Source organism: Leptodactylus fuscus, chromosome 5 (assembly GCF_031893055.1).
Source record: "Leptodactylus fuscus isolate aLepFus1 chromosome 5, aLepFus1.hap2, whole genome shotgun sequence".
Lineage (NCBI taxonomy): Eukaryota > Metazoa > Chordata > Amphibia > Anura > Leptodactylidae > Leptodactylus > Leptodactylus fuscus.
In genome coordinates this window covers 922,730-939,527 of record NC_134269.1, presented here as the reverse complement: position 1 = coordinate 939,527, position 16,798 = coordinate 922,730, and the positions used below count along the sequence as shown (strand labels likewise).

At 42.3% G+C, this 16,798-nt stretch overlaps 1 protein-coding gene across 1 annotated transcript in view; it reads right to left on the bottom strand.

Annotated features, from left to right (window-relative positions):
* The window catches only part of LOC142202309 (alpha-N-acetylneuraminide alpha-2,8-sialyltransferase-like), a 287,552-nt gene that overhangs the window by 77,431 nt on the left and 193,323 nt on the right, over positions 1-16,798 (bottom strand). Inside the window, exons 2-3 of the mRNA XM_075272374.1 lie at positions 7,334-7,414; positions 4,514-4,600 (exon numbers count right to left, since the gene is read on the bottom strand). Coding sequence (XP_075128475.1) covers positions 4,514-4,600; positions 7,334-7,414 — 168 coding nt within the window. The remainder of the gene's footprint in view (positions 1-4,513; positions 4,601-7,333; positions 7,415-16,798) is intronic.

Here is a 16,798-nt window from a genome sequence, read left to right as displayed (position 1 = left end):
TATATTCTTGTACATAGGAGGTAGTATTATAGTAGTTATATTCTTGTACATAGGAAGTAGTATTATAGTAGTTATATTCTTGTACATATGAGCAGTATTATAGTAGTTATATTCTTGTGCATAGGAGCAGTATTATAGTAGTTATATTCTTGTACATAGGAGCAGTATTATAGTAGTTATATTCTTGTACATAGGAGCAGTATTATAGTAGTTATATTCTTGTACATAGGAGCAGTATTATAGTAGTTATATTCTTGTACATAGGAGCAGTATTATAGTAGTTATATTCTTGTACATAGGAGCAGTATTATAGTAGTTATATTCTTGTACATAGTAGGTAGAATTATAGTAGTTATATTCTTGTACATAGGAGGTAGTATTATAGTAGTTATATTCTTGTACATAGGAGTAGTATTATAATAGTTATATTCTTGTACATAGGAGTAGTATTATAGTAGTTATATTCTTGTACATATTAGGTAGTATAGTAGTTATATTCTTGTACATAGGAGTAGTATTATAGTAGTTATATTCTTGTACATAGGAGGTAGTATTATAGTAGTTATATTCTTGTACATAGGAGTAGTATTATAGTAGTTATATTCTTGTACATAGGAGGTAGTATTATAGTAGTTATATTCTTGTACATAGGAGCAGTATTATAGTAGTTATATTCTTGTACATAGTAGGTAGAATTATAGTAGTTATATTCTTGTACATAGGAGGTAGTATTATAGTAGTTATATTCGTGTACATAGGAGTAGTATTATAATAGTTATATTCTTGTACATAGGAGTAGTATTATAGTAGTTATATTCTTGTACATAGGAGGTAGTATTATAGTAGTTATATTCTTGTACATAGGAGTAGTATTATAGTAGTTATATTCTTCTACATAGGGGCAGTATTATAGTAGTTATATTCTTGTACATAGAAGTGGTATTATAGTAGTTATATTCTTGTACATAGTAGTATTATAGTAGTTATATTCTTGTACATAGGAGTAGTATTATAGTAGTTATATACTTGTACATAGGGGCAGTATTATAGTAGTTATATTCTTGTACATAGGAGCGGTATTATAGTAGTTATATTCTTCTACATAGGAGTAGTATTATAGTAGTTATATTCTTGTACATAGGAGCAGTATTATAGTAGTTATATACTTGTACATAGGAGTAGTATTATAGTAGTTATATTTTTGTACATAGGAAGTAGTATTATAGTAGTTATATTCTTGTACATAGGAGCAGTATTATAGTAGTTATATTCTTGTACATAGGAGCAGTATTATAGTAGTTATATTCTTGTACATAGGAGCAGTATTATAGTAGTTATATTCTTGTACATAGGAGCAGTATTATAGTAGTTATATTCTTGTACATAGTAGGTAGAATTATAGTAGTTATATTCTTGTACATAGGAGGTAGTATTATAGTAGTTATATTCTTGTACATAGGAGTAGTATTATAGTAGTTATATTCTTGTACATAGGAGTAGTATTATAGTAGTTATATTCTTCTACATAGGAGTAGTATTATAGTAGTTATATTCTTCTACATAGGGGCAGTATTATAGTAGTTATATTCTTTTACATAGGAGCGGTATTATAGTAGTTATATTCTTGTACATAGGAGGTAGTATTATAGTAGTTATATTCTTGTACATAGTAGGTAGTATTATAGTAGTTATATTCTTGTACACAGGAGTAGTATTATAGTAGTTATATTCTTCTACATAGGAGTAGTATTATAGTAGTTATATTCTTATACATAGGAGTAGTATTATAGTAGTTATATTCTTGTATATAGGAGGTAGCATTATAGTAGTTATATTCTTGTACATAGGAAGTAGTATTATAGTAGTTATATTCTTGTATATAGGAGGTTGTATTATAGTAGTTATATTCTTATACATAGGAGTAGTATTATAGTAGTTATATTCTTGTACATAGGAGGTAGTATTATAGTAGCTATATTCTTGTACATAGGAAGTAGTATTATAGTAGTTATATTCTTGTACATAGGAAGTAGTATTATAATAGTTATATTCTTGTACATAGGAGCAGTATTATAGTAGTTATATTCTTGTACATAGGAGCAGTATTATAGTAGTTATATTCTTGTACATAGTAGGTAGAATTATAGTAGTTATATTCTTGTACATAGGAGGTAGTATTATAGTAGTTATATTCTTGTACATAGGAGTAGTATTATAATAGTTATATTCTTGTACATAGGAGGTAGTATTATAGTAGTTATATTCTTGTACATAGGAGTAGTATTATAATAGTTATATTCTTGTACATAGGAGTAGTATTATAGTAGTTATATTCTTGTACATAGGAGTATTATTATAGTAGTTATATTCTTGTACATAGGAGGTAGTATTATAGTAGTTATATTCTTGTACATAGGAGTAGTATTATAGTAGTTATATTCTTCTACATAGGGGCAGTATTATAGTAGTTATATTCTTGTACATAGGAGCGGTATTATAGTAGTTATATTCTTCTACATCGGGGCAGTATTATAGTAGTTATATTCTTGTACATAGAAGTGGTATTATAGTAGTTATATTCTTCTACATAGTAGTATTATAGTAGTTATATTCTTGTACATAGGAGTAGTATTATAGTAGTTATATTCTTCTACATAGGAGCGGTATTATAGTAGTTATATTCTTCTACATAGGAGTAGTATTATAGTAGTCATATTCTTGTACATAGGAGCAGTATTATAGTAGTTATATACTTGTACATAGGAGTAGTATTATAGTAGTTATATTCTTGTACATAGGAAGTAGTATTATAGTAGTTATATTCTTGTACATAGGAGCAGTATTATAGTAGTTATATTCTTGTACATAGGAGCAGTATTATAGTAGTTATATTCTTGTACATAGGAGCAGTATTATAGTAGTTATATTCTTGTACATAGGAGCAGTATTATAGTAGTTATATTCTTGTACATAGTAGGTAGAATTATAGTAGTTATATTCTTGTACATAGGGAGGTAGTATTATAGTAGTTATATTCTTGTACATAGGAGTAGTATTATAATAGTTATATTCTTGTACATAGGAGTAGTATTATAGTAGTTATATTCTTGTACATAGGAGCAGTATTATAGTAGTTATATTCTTGTACATAGGAGCAGTATTATAGTAGTTATATTCTTGTACATAGGAGCAGTATTATAGTAGTTATATTCTTGTACAAAGGAGCAGTATTATAGTAGTTATATTCTTGTACATAGTAGGTAGAATTATAGTAGTTATATTCTTGTACATAGGAGGTAGTATTATAGTAGTTATATTCTTGTACATAGGAGTAGTATTATAGTAGTTATATTCTTGTACATAGGAGCAGTATTATAGTAGTTATATTCTTGTACATAGGAGCAGTATTATAGTAGTTATATTCTTGTACATAGTAGGTAGAATTATAGTAGTTATATTCTTGTACATAGGAGGTAGTATTATAGTAGTTATATTCCTGTACATAGGAGTAGTATTATGGTAGTTATATTCTTGTACATAGGAGTAGTATTATAGTAGTTATATTCTTGTACATAGGAGTAGTATTATAGTAGTTATATTCTTGTACATAGGAGGTAGTATTATAGTATTTATATTTTTGTACATAGGAGTAGTATTATAGTAGTTATATTCCTGTACATAGGAGTAGTATTATGGTAGTTATATTCTTGTACATAGGAGTAGTATTATAGTAGTTATATTCTTGTACATAGGAGTAGTATTATAGTAGTTATATTCTTGTACATAGGAGGTAGTATTATAGTATTTATATTTTTGTACATAGGAGTAGTATTATAGTAGTTATATTCCTGTACATAGGAGTAGTATTATGGTAGTTATATTCTTGTACATAGGAGTAGTATTATAGTAGTTATATTCTTGTACATAGGAGTAGTATTATAGTAGTTATATTCTTGTACATAGGAGGTAGTATTATAGTATTTATATTTTTGTACATAGGAGTAGTATTATAGTAGTTATATTCTTGTACATAGGAGTAGTATTATAGTAGTTATATTCTTGTACATAGGAGTAGTATTATAGTAGTTATATTCTTGTACATAGGAGCAGTATTATAGTAGTTATATTCTTGTACATAGGAGTAGTATTATAGTAGTTATATTCTTGTACATAGGAGTAGTATTATAGTAGTTATATTCTTGTACATAGGAGTAGTATTATAGTAGTTATATTCTTGTACATAGGAGTAGTATTGCTCTATGTACAAGAATATAACTACTATAATACTACCTCCTATGTACAAGAATATAACTACTATAATACTGCTCCTCTGTATAATACTGCCCCCTATATGCTAACTACAGTATAATGTTACTAATACTTTCCCATAGTGCTGTATTGTAAAGGATCATTAGTGTTAGTCTCTACTCCAGTTCTAGGTGTCTTATAGTTGTGTACATCGGTGTACGGTATAATACAGTAACCACGGGACATGCAGAGCGCAGGCACTTACTGTCTCAGGTCTCGCGCTGTTTGGTTCGCCTTCCAAGGACATCCCTTCAGAGCGTCAGTCACCGCAAGAAACTGTGAATTGTCCCATCTAGAGTTAGAAATATTGACACAAGACTTGTTTATGGAGATGTTCATCTAGGAGACAGTACAGACACGTAATCTACAGTGATATACAAGTCCATAGTATTTAATAATGTACATAGTGTAATAATATGCCCTCACTGTATATACTGTACAATTACATCCAATCACTGTATATACTGTATAATGTCGTCCCCTCACTGTATATACTGTATAATGACATCCCCTCACTGTATATACTGTATAATGACATCCCCTCACTGTATATACTCATACCTCCCAACCGTCACGATTCCGGTGACATGTCCTGCGGTCCTGGTTGGAGGGAGGTATGTCCCGATTTCAACTCAGATCTGCATCCAGAGGACGCCTCAGTAAGAGAGGCGCGCAGAGAGCGGCGAGGGAGCGGAGGAGAAGGTAAGTTTAATGTGGAGGTGGAACGTGAATCTGGGGGCAGATGAAGGAGAGGACGGCATGACACTGGGGGCAGAGATGGAGAGGATGGCATGACACTGGGGGGCAGAGATGTGGGGACATGAATCTGGGGGCAGAGATGGGGGGACAGGAATCTGGGGGCAGAGATGGGGGGGACATGAATCTGGGGGCAGAGATGGGGGGACATGAATCTGGGGGCAGAGATGGGGGGACATGAATCTGGGGGCAGAGATGGGGGGACATGAATCTGGGGGCAGAGATGGGGGGACATGAATCTGGGGGCAGAGATGGGGGGACATGAATCTGGGGGCAGAGATGGAGGGACATGAATCTGGGGGAAGAGATGGGGGGACATGAATCTGGGGGCAGAGATGGGGGGACATGAATCTGGTGGCAGAGATGTGGGGACATGAATCTGGGGGCAGAGATGGAGGGACATGAATCTGGGGGAAGAGATGGAGGGACATGAATCTGGGAGCAGAGATGGGGGGACATGAATCTGGGGGCAGAGATATATTAAACTGTGGGAGAGATAGAGGGGGGACATATAATTTACGGGTGACTGTAGGAGGATTATACTGTGTGCAGGCACATGAAAAATTAACGAGTGGACGGAGTCAACACAAAAGTGGGTGGGGCTAAATTCATCCATGGGGACAACTCTAAACCTCATGAAGACCTTATAAACCTCATAGCTTTGAGGAACCACCAGAGGAACATTGTCACGTGTGCAGACCGGTCACGCTGGAGGTGCCGCCATCTTGTTTCCATTCTATTCCCCAAGAAAGCAGAAGGATTAGAACTTGTAAGAGATTTTTCAGTTTTTTATTCACTTTATTTTACAACTGTTTGCTTGTTGTATCTCATTTCATTTGTCCCCTTTGTAATCACTGAACCTCTTTGTATAAAGTCCTCCCATTAATGCCCCAGTCACTCACACTTGTCGCCCTTTGACTTTACACAGTGAACCTCTATCCCACACTGGCAAACACAAAGATTACAGGATTCAGGATTGTGGGAACGTTTCAGTGCCAAGAACAATGTTATTCCATGTATAGATATGATATAGAGAAAAGTACAGAGGGAAAAGGAAAGACACACACAAGCAAAACAGTTTGTAGCATACAAGAGAATAATATGAAGAACAGACCTGTAACAAGCCTGGCTGTGACATCAGCAGGGACAGATTACACCTCAAGCTGTATGAAAATGGGGGTTCTGTCCACCAGCAATTTTTGAAGTTCCTCTAACCCAGCCCAAATTCTAGAACCTCTCCTCTATCACAGGGGCTAATTTGCCAAATCTCCAGAGAGACACATACAGCCTTAGTGCTCCGGACGGACACATACAGCCTTAGTGCTCTGGACGGACACATACAGTCCTAGTGCTCTGGACGGATATGTACAACCTTAGTGCTCCGGACGGACACGTACAGCCTCAGTGCTCTGGACGGACACATACTGCCTTTGTGCTCCGGATGGACACATACAGCCTTAGTACTCCGGACGGACACATAAAGCCTTAGTACTCCGGACAGACATGTACAACCTTAGTGCTCTGAACAGACACGTACAGCCTTAGTGCTCCAGACGGACACATACAACCTTAGTGCTCCAGACGGACACATACAACCTTAGTGCTCCAGACGGACACATACAACCTTAGTGCTCCGGGCGGGCATGTACAACCTCACTGCATCTGACGAACACGTACAGTCTTAGTGCTCCGGATGGACATGTACAATCTCACTGCTCCTGACGAACACATACAGTTTTAGTGCTCCGGACGGACACATACAGCCTTAATGCTCCGGACGGACATGTACAGCCTTAGTGCTCCGGATGGACATGTACAGCCCATGTAATTTGGAGTGTAATTTTTACACGTGTAAAAAACTTTACACGTGTATTTTGGAGTGTTTTTTTTTTTTACACGTGGAGTTTCAGTAGCGTTTACAGAGCGTTTTTTGGAGCATTTACACGTGTAAAAAAACCGCTTCCGTAAACGCTCCAAAAAACGCTCCGTAAACGCTACTGAAACGCCACATGTAAAAAAAAACACTCCAAAATACACGTGTAAATTTTTTACACGTGTACAAATTACACTCCAAATTACACGCCATTTTACTCCGTGTGAATAGGCCCTACATGTACAGTCTTAGTGCTCTGGACGGACATGTATAACCTTAGTGCTCCGGATGGACATGTACAGCCTTAGTGCTCCGGATGGACATGTACAACCTTAGTGCTCTGAACAGACATGTACTTAGTGCTCCAGACTTTATGAATCTAAGGATTTTACTCACGTGTTCCTTATAGATTTTAATATGACAGATTTCAGGTACAGACATTCGGCTTCCGGAAGCTTCTTGTGTTCTCGTCTTGACCTTTATAGAAGAAGCAGAAGGTTGGTTGAAGTTGGACGTTTGCCCAGATGTGCCTAGTAAAGGTCGGGATCTGCTTTCTTATTTCCATATGTACTAACAGGTTATATGTAAATATGATCTCTGACTCCGACAGACTCTACATTACACAATATAAGCAACTAATAGTGAGTGGACCTATGGGAGCAACGTGGTCCAGGGTAGTGAAGGGGTTAATAGTGAGGTCCCTGGTGGTGTAGGAAAGTAAAGGGATTAACAATAATATCATCCCTGGTGGTCTCGGGTAATGAAGGGATTGATGTGCATGTCCCTGCTGTTCTAGGGTAGTGAGGAGATTAATAGTGGCATCTCTGGTGGTCTCAGGTAATGGTGGGATCGATGTGGATGTTCCTGCTGTTCTAGGGTAGTGAAGAGATTAATAGTGGCATCCCTGGTGGTCTCAGGTAATGGCGGGATCGATGTGGATGTTCCTGCTGTTCTATGGTAGTGAGGAGATTAATGGTGACATCCCTGGTGGTCTTGGGTAATGAAGGGATTGATGTGCATGTCCCTGCTGTTCTAGGGTAGTGAGGAGATTAATAGTGGCATCTCTGGTGGTCTCAGGTAATGGTGGGATCGATGTGGATGTTCCTGCTGTTCTAGGGTAGTGAAGAGATTAATAGTGGCATCCCTGGTGGTCTCAGGTAATGGCGGGATCGATGTGGATGTTCCTGCTGTTCTATGGTAGTGAGGAGATTAATGGTGACATCCCTGGTGGTCTTGGGTAATGAAGGGATTGATGTGCATGTCCCTGCTGTTCTAGGGTAGTGAGGAGATTAATAGTGACATCCCTGGTGGTCTCAGGTAATGGCGGGATCGATGTGGATGTTCCTGCTGTTCTAGGGTAGTGAGGAGATTAATAGTGACATCCCTGGTGGTCTCAGGTAATGGTGGGATCGATGTGGATGTTCCTGTTGTTCTATGGTAGTGAGGAGATTAATGGTGACATCCCTGGTGGTCTTGGGTAATGAAGGGATCGATGTGCATGTCCCTGCTGTTCTAGGGTAGTGAAGAGATTAATGGTGACATCCCTGGTGGTCTCGGGTAATGAAGGGATTGATGTGCATGTCCCTGCTGTTCTAGAGTAGTGAGGAGATTAATAGTGACATCCCTGGTGGCAGGGGTGAGCCTGCTCCTTTCGCCGCCCGAGGCTAACTGCAGAAAGCCGCCCCCTCCTCCTGGCGTGGCAGGGTGGATTGGGGTCGTGGTCGAGTGAAGGGGGCGGGGCTTATCCCCGTTCGCCGGCAGAGAGTAGGCCTGGAGCCTGCCTGCTCTCTGCCTGAGCGTGAGAGGAGGCTGCTGGAGCAGCGCTGCTCCAGTGGCCTCCCCAAACCACCGCTCGGTGATAAGCCAGTCCAGGACAGCTTGTCCTGGACTGGCTTAGGTTAGCAAAAATGCCGCCCTCCCTGAGGCCCTGGCATAGTGCCGCCTGAAGCGCTCGCTTCAGGTCGCCTCATGGGAGGTGCGGCACTGCCTGGTGGTCTCGGGTAATGAAGGGATCGATGTGCATGTCCCTGCTGTTCTAGGGTAGTGAGGAGATTAATGGTGACATCCCTGGTGGTCTAGTGTGCAGTCAGGTTACGATATCATCCCTTGTTGTCTAGAGGACTCTCAGCAGGTTCTGTACTGCAGAACAGAGAAGATATTACCTCCCTGCAGCTGCGGCTCCTCTCCATCTGTCTCTCTTACTCTCCTCTCTTCTGGCTCTCTTCTTTCTCTTTCACTTTACTCTCTTTGTTCTTTTCTCATTCCCTTATCTCTCACACACAGTCTCTTCTCTCACACACAGTCTCTTCTCACTCACACACAGTCTCTTCTCTCTCACACACACACAGTCTCTTCTCTCTCACACACACTCTTCTCTCACACACAGTCTCTTCTCTCACACACAGTCTCATTCTCTCACACACAGTCTCTTCTCTCACACACAGTCTCTTCTCTCACACAGTCTCTTCTCTCACACAGTCTCTTCTCTCTCACACACATTCTCTTCTCTCACACACACTCTCTTCTCTCCCACACACACAATCTCTTCTCTCTCACAGTCTCTTCTCTCACACACACACAGTCTCTTTTTTCTCACACAGTCTCTTCTCTCACACACAATCTCTTCTCTCTCACAGTCTCTTCTCTCACACACAATCTCTTCTCTCTCACAGTCTCTTCTCTCTCACACACTCTCTTCTCTCACACACGCAGTCTCGTCTCTCACACACAGTCTCTTCTCTCACACAGTCTCTTCTCTCTCACACACAGTCTCTTCTCTCTCACGCAGTCTCTTCTCTCACAAGCAGTCTCTTCTCTCTCACGCAGTCTCTTCTCTCACACGCAGTCTCTTCTCTCTCACACAGTCTCTTCTCGCACACACAGTCTCTTCTCACACACACACAGTCTCTTCTCTCACACACACACAGTCTCTTTTTTCTCACACAGTCTCTTCTCTCACACACAATCTCTTCTCTCTCACAGTCTCTTCTCTCACACACACAGTCTCTTCTCTCTCACAGTCTCTTCTCTCACACACACAGTCTCTTCTCTCTCACACAGTCTCTTCTCTCTCACACACTCTCTTCTCTCACACACGCAGTCTCGTCTCTCACACACAGTCTCTTCTATCTCACGCAGTCTCTTCTCTCACACGCAGTCTCTTCTCTCTCACGCAGTCTCTTCTCTCACACGCAGTCTCTTCTCTCTCACACAGTCTCTTCTCACACACACAGTCTCTTCTCACACACACACACAATCTCTTCTCTCTCACAGTCTCTTCTCTCACACACACAGTCTCTTCTCTCTCACACACTCTCTTCTCTCACACACACAGTCTCGTCTCTCACACACAGTCTCTTCTCTCACACAGTCTCTTCTCTCTCACACACAGTCTCTTCTCTCTCACGCAGTCTCTTCTCTCACACGCAGTCTCTTCTCTCTCACGCAGTCTCTTCTCTCACACGCAGTCTCTTCTCTCTCACACAGTCTCTTCTCACGCACAGAGTCTCTTCTCACACACACACAGTCTCTTCTCTCACACACGCAGTCTCGTCTCTCACACAGTCTCTTCTCTCACACACAATCTCTTCTCTCTCACAGTCTCTTCTCTCACACACACAGTCTCTTCTCTCTCACACACTCTCTTCTCTCACACACGCAGTCTCGTCTCTCACACACAGTCTCTTCTCTCTCACGCAGTCTCTTCTCTCACACGCAGTCTCTTCTCTCTCACGCAGTCTCTTCTCTCTCACACAGTCTCTTCTCACACACACAGTCTCTTCTCTCACACACACAGTCTCTTCTCTCTCACACACTCTCTTCTCTCACACACGCAGTCTCGTCTCTCACACACAGTCTCTTCTCTCACACAGTCTCTTCTCTCTCACACACAGTCTCTTCTCTCTCACGCAGTCTCTTCTCTCACACGCAGTCTCTTCTCTCTCACGCAGTCTCTTCTCTCACACGCAGTCTCTTCTCTCTCACACAGTCTCTTCTCACACACACAGTCTCTTCTCACACACACACAGTCTCTTCTCTCACACACACAGTCTCTTCTCTCTCACACAGTCTCTTCTCTCTCACAGTCTCTTCTCTCACACACAGTCTCTTCTCTCTCACACAGTCTCTATGGTAGTGAGGAGATTAATGGTAACATCCCTGGTGGTCTTGGGTAATGAAGGGATCGATGTGCATGTCCCTGCTGTCTCTTTTCACACACACAGTCTCTTCTCACACACACACAATCTCTTCTCTCTCACAGTCTCTTCTCTCACACACACAGTCTCTTCTCTCTCACACACTCTCTTCTCTCACACACGCAGTCTCGTCTCTCACACACAGTCTCTTCTCTCACACAGTCTCTTCTCTCTCACACACAGTCTCTTCTCTCTCACGCAGTCTCTTCTCTCACACGCAGTCTCTTCTCTCTCTCAGTCTCTTCTCTCACACAGTCTCTTCTCTCACACAGTCTCTTCTTTCTCACACACAGTCTCTTCTCTCTCACGCAGTCTCTTCTCTCACACGCAGTCTCTTCTCTCACACGCAGTCTCTTCTCTCTCACGCAGTCTCTTCTCTCACACGCAGTCTCTTCTCTCACACGCAGTCTCTTCTCTCTCACAGTCTCTTCTCACACACACAGTCTCTTCTCACACACACAGTCTCTTCTCTCACACACACAGTCTCTTCTCTCTCACACACAGTCTCTTCTCTCACACACAGTCTCTTCTCTCACACACAGTCTCTTCTCTCACACACAGTCTCTTCTCTCTCACACAGTCTCTTCTCACACACAGTCTCTTCTCACACACACAATCTCTTCTCTCTCACAGTCTCTTCTCTCACACACACACAGTCTCTTCTCTCTCACACACTCTCTTATCTCACACACGCAGTCTCGTCTCTCACACACAGTCTCTTCTCTCACACAGTCTCTTCTCTCACACAGTCTCTTCTCTCTCACACACATTCTCTTCTCTAACACACACTCTCTTCTCTCTCACACACACAATCTCTTCTCTCTCACACACTCTCTTCTCTCACACACGCAGTCTCGTCTCTCACACAGTCTCTTCTCTCACACAGTCTCTTCTCTCTCACACACATTCTCTTCTCTCACACACACTCTCTTCTCTCTCACACACACAATCTCTTCTCTCTCACAGTCTCTTCTCTCACACACAGTCTCTTCTCTCTCACACACTCTCTTCTCTCACACACGCAGTCTCGTCTCTCACACACAGTCTCTTCTCTCACACAGTCTCTTCTCTCTCACACACATTCTCTTCTCTCACACACACTCTCTTCTCTCTCACACACACAATCTCTTCTCTCTCACAGTCTCTTCTCTCTCACAGTCTCTTCTCTCACACACAGTCTCTTCTCTCTCACACAGTCTCTTCTCTCACACACAGTCTCTTCTCTCTCACACACACAGTCTCTTCTCTCACACACAATCTTTTCTCTCTCACAGTCTCTTCTTTCACACACAGTCTCTTCTCTCTCACACACAGTCTCTTCATTCACACACAGTCTCTTCTCTCTCACACACAGTCTCTTCTGTCACACGCAGTCTCTTCTCTCTCACACAGTCTCTTCTCTCACACACAGTCTCTTCTCTCTCACACACAGTCTCTTCTCTCTCACACACAGTCTCTTCTCTCTCACACACAGTCTCTTCTCTCTCACACACAGTCTCTTCTCTCTCACACACAGTCTCTTCTCTCTCCCACAGTCTCTTCTCTCATACACAGTCTCTTATCTCACACACAGTCTCTTCTCTCTCACACACAGTCTTTTCTCTCTCACACACAATCTCTTCTCTCACACACAGTCTCTTCTCTCTCACACACAGTCTCTTCTCTCTCCCACAGTCTCTTCTCTCTCACACACAGTCTCTTCTCTCTCACACGCAGTCTCTTCTCTCACACACAGTCTCTTCTCTCTCACACACAGTCTCTTCTCTCACACAGTCTCTTCTCTCTTACACACAGTCTCTTCTCTCTCACACACAGTCTCTTCTCTCTCCCACAGTTTCTTCTCTCTCACACACAGTCTCTTCTCTCTCACACGCAGTCTCTTCTCTCACACACAGTCTCTTCTCTCTCACACACAGTCTCTTCTCTCACACAGTCTCTTCTCTCTTACAAACAGTCTCTTCTCTCTCACACACAGTCTCTTCTCTCTCCCACAGTCTCTTTTCTCTCACACGCAGTCTCTTCTCTCATACGCAGTCTCTACTCTATCACATGCAGTCTCTTGCACCTCCTTAGTACTGTCTTACCTCATTCGGTGCTGGAGGTTCTGGTAGAAGGTAAAGCAGGTCAGTACCAGGACAGATATGACAGCGAGGTGCCAGCGACGTGCCATGTAGTCAGCTCTGTCTCTATCTCTCTCGGATGAGGACAAGATACAGCAGAGCAGTGAGATAACTGAGATAGGTGTGACCTACCTGTCCTGTGTGACACAACTACACACCATGTCACCTTATCAGGGAGGAGGCTCTGCCCAGTCATCTCTGTCACGTACAGGTGTCCCTATACACAAGCTGTGATGTCCTGTATATACTGACCCTCATATCATAGTCAGGGGTCAGCATGGACGCTGTGACCGGTCAGTGACTACTCCATATACACAAGCTGTGCTGTCCTGTGTGTACTGACCCTTATATCATAGTCAGGTGTCAGCTGAAGGCATTTGTATGGAGGTGCATAGTGTCCTTTCCTTGGCTAAGTGACTGCTTGCCAGTCTTACCTATCGCCCTCGTTGGGTCATTTTCATCTTTGGTGAAATATAACCACACAGTTTGTCACAGTTTGTTTGGAGCCTTTCTTTTTGGGATTAGCACTTTTGGTAGCACAATATCGGCACAAGTCGTGTTTACTGGTGTGCGTGATATAAGGGATTTGTGCATTAATTGGAGGACGTTTTGTTGGCAAAGGAACATGAACCTCATCATCAGAACTAGTTCCCTGATCTTCTTCGCGTGGAGACCAAGTTTTGTCACCATAGTCATCATCCACTGGCTCTTCTGAACAATCTTCCACACTAACACATGGACTGGCCTGGATGATGGTGAAGGAGCCGCATCTGGAATTTGTGTTTCATCATCGTCAGATGGCGGCAGTATGTCTGGGAACTTGGACATTGAATGATCAAATAATGCAGCAGATCCCTCAGCTTCTGCCAAATGTGTGTGACAGGTTAATTTAGAAGGGGGTGAACTGGATCCCCATTGATCCCCATTGGCACAGCAGATGACCCAAAGCTTCGTTCAGTGGACTATGAGGAGGAATTCCTTCCAGAAGAAGATGCTTCAATATGAAGTAATTAGTTATCTGTGGACTAGCTTATCAGCATTCAGAATACCGGATTTGCCGCACACACGCAATGCTGATGCCTAGTTTTTCCCTTTGCCAGCAGGTGGTTGAGCCCTGGCCAGAGCACCTCTGTTGGGTCCTTTTACTTTTTTATATTTTAGGGAGCATGTTTTTTTTTAAAATAAAATAGTAACTTTCAAGTGAAAAAGCAGATTTTATTTAGTTGAGTGATTGTAGAGTTCCCCTTTTTGATGGGAACAGCCTGTCTGTTTTTCAGAAAAAAAAGTAGAAGAAGCTTCTTATAGTTTTATATTAAAAATGAGACCCCCACTAGCACAGCTAAGCACCTGCCTACACTGACCCTAGCTACAACTGAGCTCCTCTCCCTAGCTACAACTGAGCTCCTCTCCCTAGCTACAACTGAGCTCCTCTCCCTAGCTACAACTGAGCTCCTCTCCCTAGCTACAATTGAGCTCCTCTCCCTAGCTACAACTGAGCTCCTCTCCCTAGCTACAATTGAGCTCCTCTCCCTAGCTACAATTGAGCTCCTCTCCCTAGCTAGAAATGTCAGGAAATTGGTGGCATCAGCATCATAACAGCCCTTATATAGAGGGGTGTGATGATGCTGCCGACAACCAATCACATTATTGCCCATAGCTAACATGGTGCCTGAGTTTCAGGCATCATGTTAGCTTTTCCCACAATGATTGGCCAGCAGCCAAGCCAGCAGCCAAGCATTGTGGGAACATAACCTCCGACCTCAATCCCACCGGAAAAGATTGGGATCAGAATTCCAAATGTGATCGTTAAATTTGCTTGATCTCCGATCAGAATCCAATTTTTTCTGATCCCGATCACCCAACCCTACTCGGGCGCTGCATGTTATATTACAATGCTGTACAGCGCCTTAATGTTATGACTCGGCAATACTCAGCTCTAGAGATGAGCAAACAGTAAAATATTCCATGTTCATTATTCATTCCGAATAGCATCTCAATATTCCACTATTGGAAGGAATCTGGAACCCCATTATAGTCTATGGGAGAAAATGCTTCGTTTCAGGGGATCCCACCATTCACCTCAGGAGAGTCACCAAGTCCACTATGACACCACAGGACATTGCTGCCAACACCCTGGAATGTAACTGGGACAGCAGGGGGAGCATGTCTGGGGGCATCTAACACACCAAAGCCCCTCTATTACCCCAACATCACAGCCTAACAACTACACACTATACACACTCACTACAACCTCTATCACAGTGGGGGGAAATACCCGGAAACCTTCTTTACTCCCCAAATGGATGGACAGAAACCCAAATGTAAGCTCCACAAACAGTATCAACCCCCCCCCTTTATATCACATTGCCCATGACAACCACGGATGGAATAGACAATGGGAAATCCTTCAGTCCCCCCCTGACCTGTCATTGTGTGTGTGTGTGATGTGGGGAGACCTTCCAAAATTCACTTTTCTAGCCCTTAACATGAGCCCTTCCAAATGAAGTTCCAGGCCCTTAAGCTGAGCTCCAGGAGAGATTGAGGCCCTTCAGGTGACTTCAGCCTCTACCTGCAGAGATTTAGGCCCTGTCACTTAGTTCAGCCTTCACCTGCAGAGATTTGTTGGTTCTTTGGGTGAGTTGAGCCTTTAAATAGCAGAGATTTCGTTTTTGGCCCTTAGAGTGAGTACAGCCTTTAAAATACAGTGCTGTTGGCCCTTGGGATGACTAGAGCCATGCAGCAGCAGTGACCCCTAAAAAATTAGATTTCAGGCCCTTGGGCTGGAGCCCTAAAAAAAATGAGGTGCCCCTGAGGGGGGGGGGGCTAATGGAAAAAAATATCACATAAAGAAGTAGGCGCTGGGGTTGTAGGAGGAGGAGGAGGAGGAGGAGGAGGAGGAGGAATAGTAAATTGGGTGCTGGCGGCCCCTCTCCAGTACCTGGTACAGTTGGTATCCATGTCCACGTCCTCGCCCACGTCCCCTGCTGATACACTGCTGCATGATGTATTAAGCCGTGAAAAGATCTGTTATCTCCTGCCTAACCAATGCTAGAATGCCCTGTATCGCCCTGAGACCAAGCTCTCCCTATCACTCCAAAACTGAAATGAGATGAAGATGGCCGACACTATTCTTATGAATCAGAGATCACATGTTTTCAGCAGCCAATGGGTTTTTTCAATTTTTTTCACTGCCTCCGTTGTCGTAGTTCCCGTCCCACCTCCTCTGCACAATTATTGGTACAAAAAAAGCCCCAGGGAAGGTGGGAGGGGACACAAATTTTTACTGCATTTGCGGCCTTGTATTCAATTGGAATCAAATATCCCGAACGGCCTGATATTCCATCGAACGGCGTTCACTCATCTCTACTCAGCACCAGGATATACAGTGCAGCATATTCTGGAAGCCAACCTAGACTGGGGATGACTGAGCTAAATACTATCGCTATCTGCTGGAATAATCCAATAGCACACCTCCCAACTTTTGAAGAACCGAAAGAGGGACAAAATGTGCGCGCCGCGGTAAATTTAGCCCCACCCACTTTTGT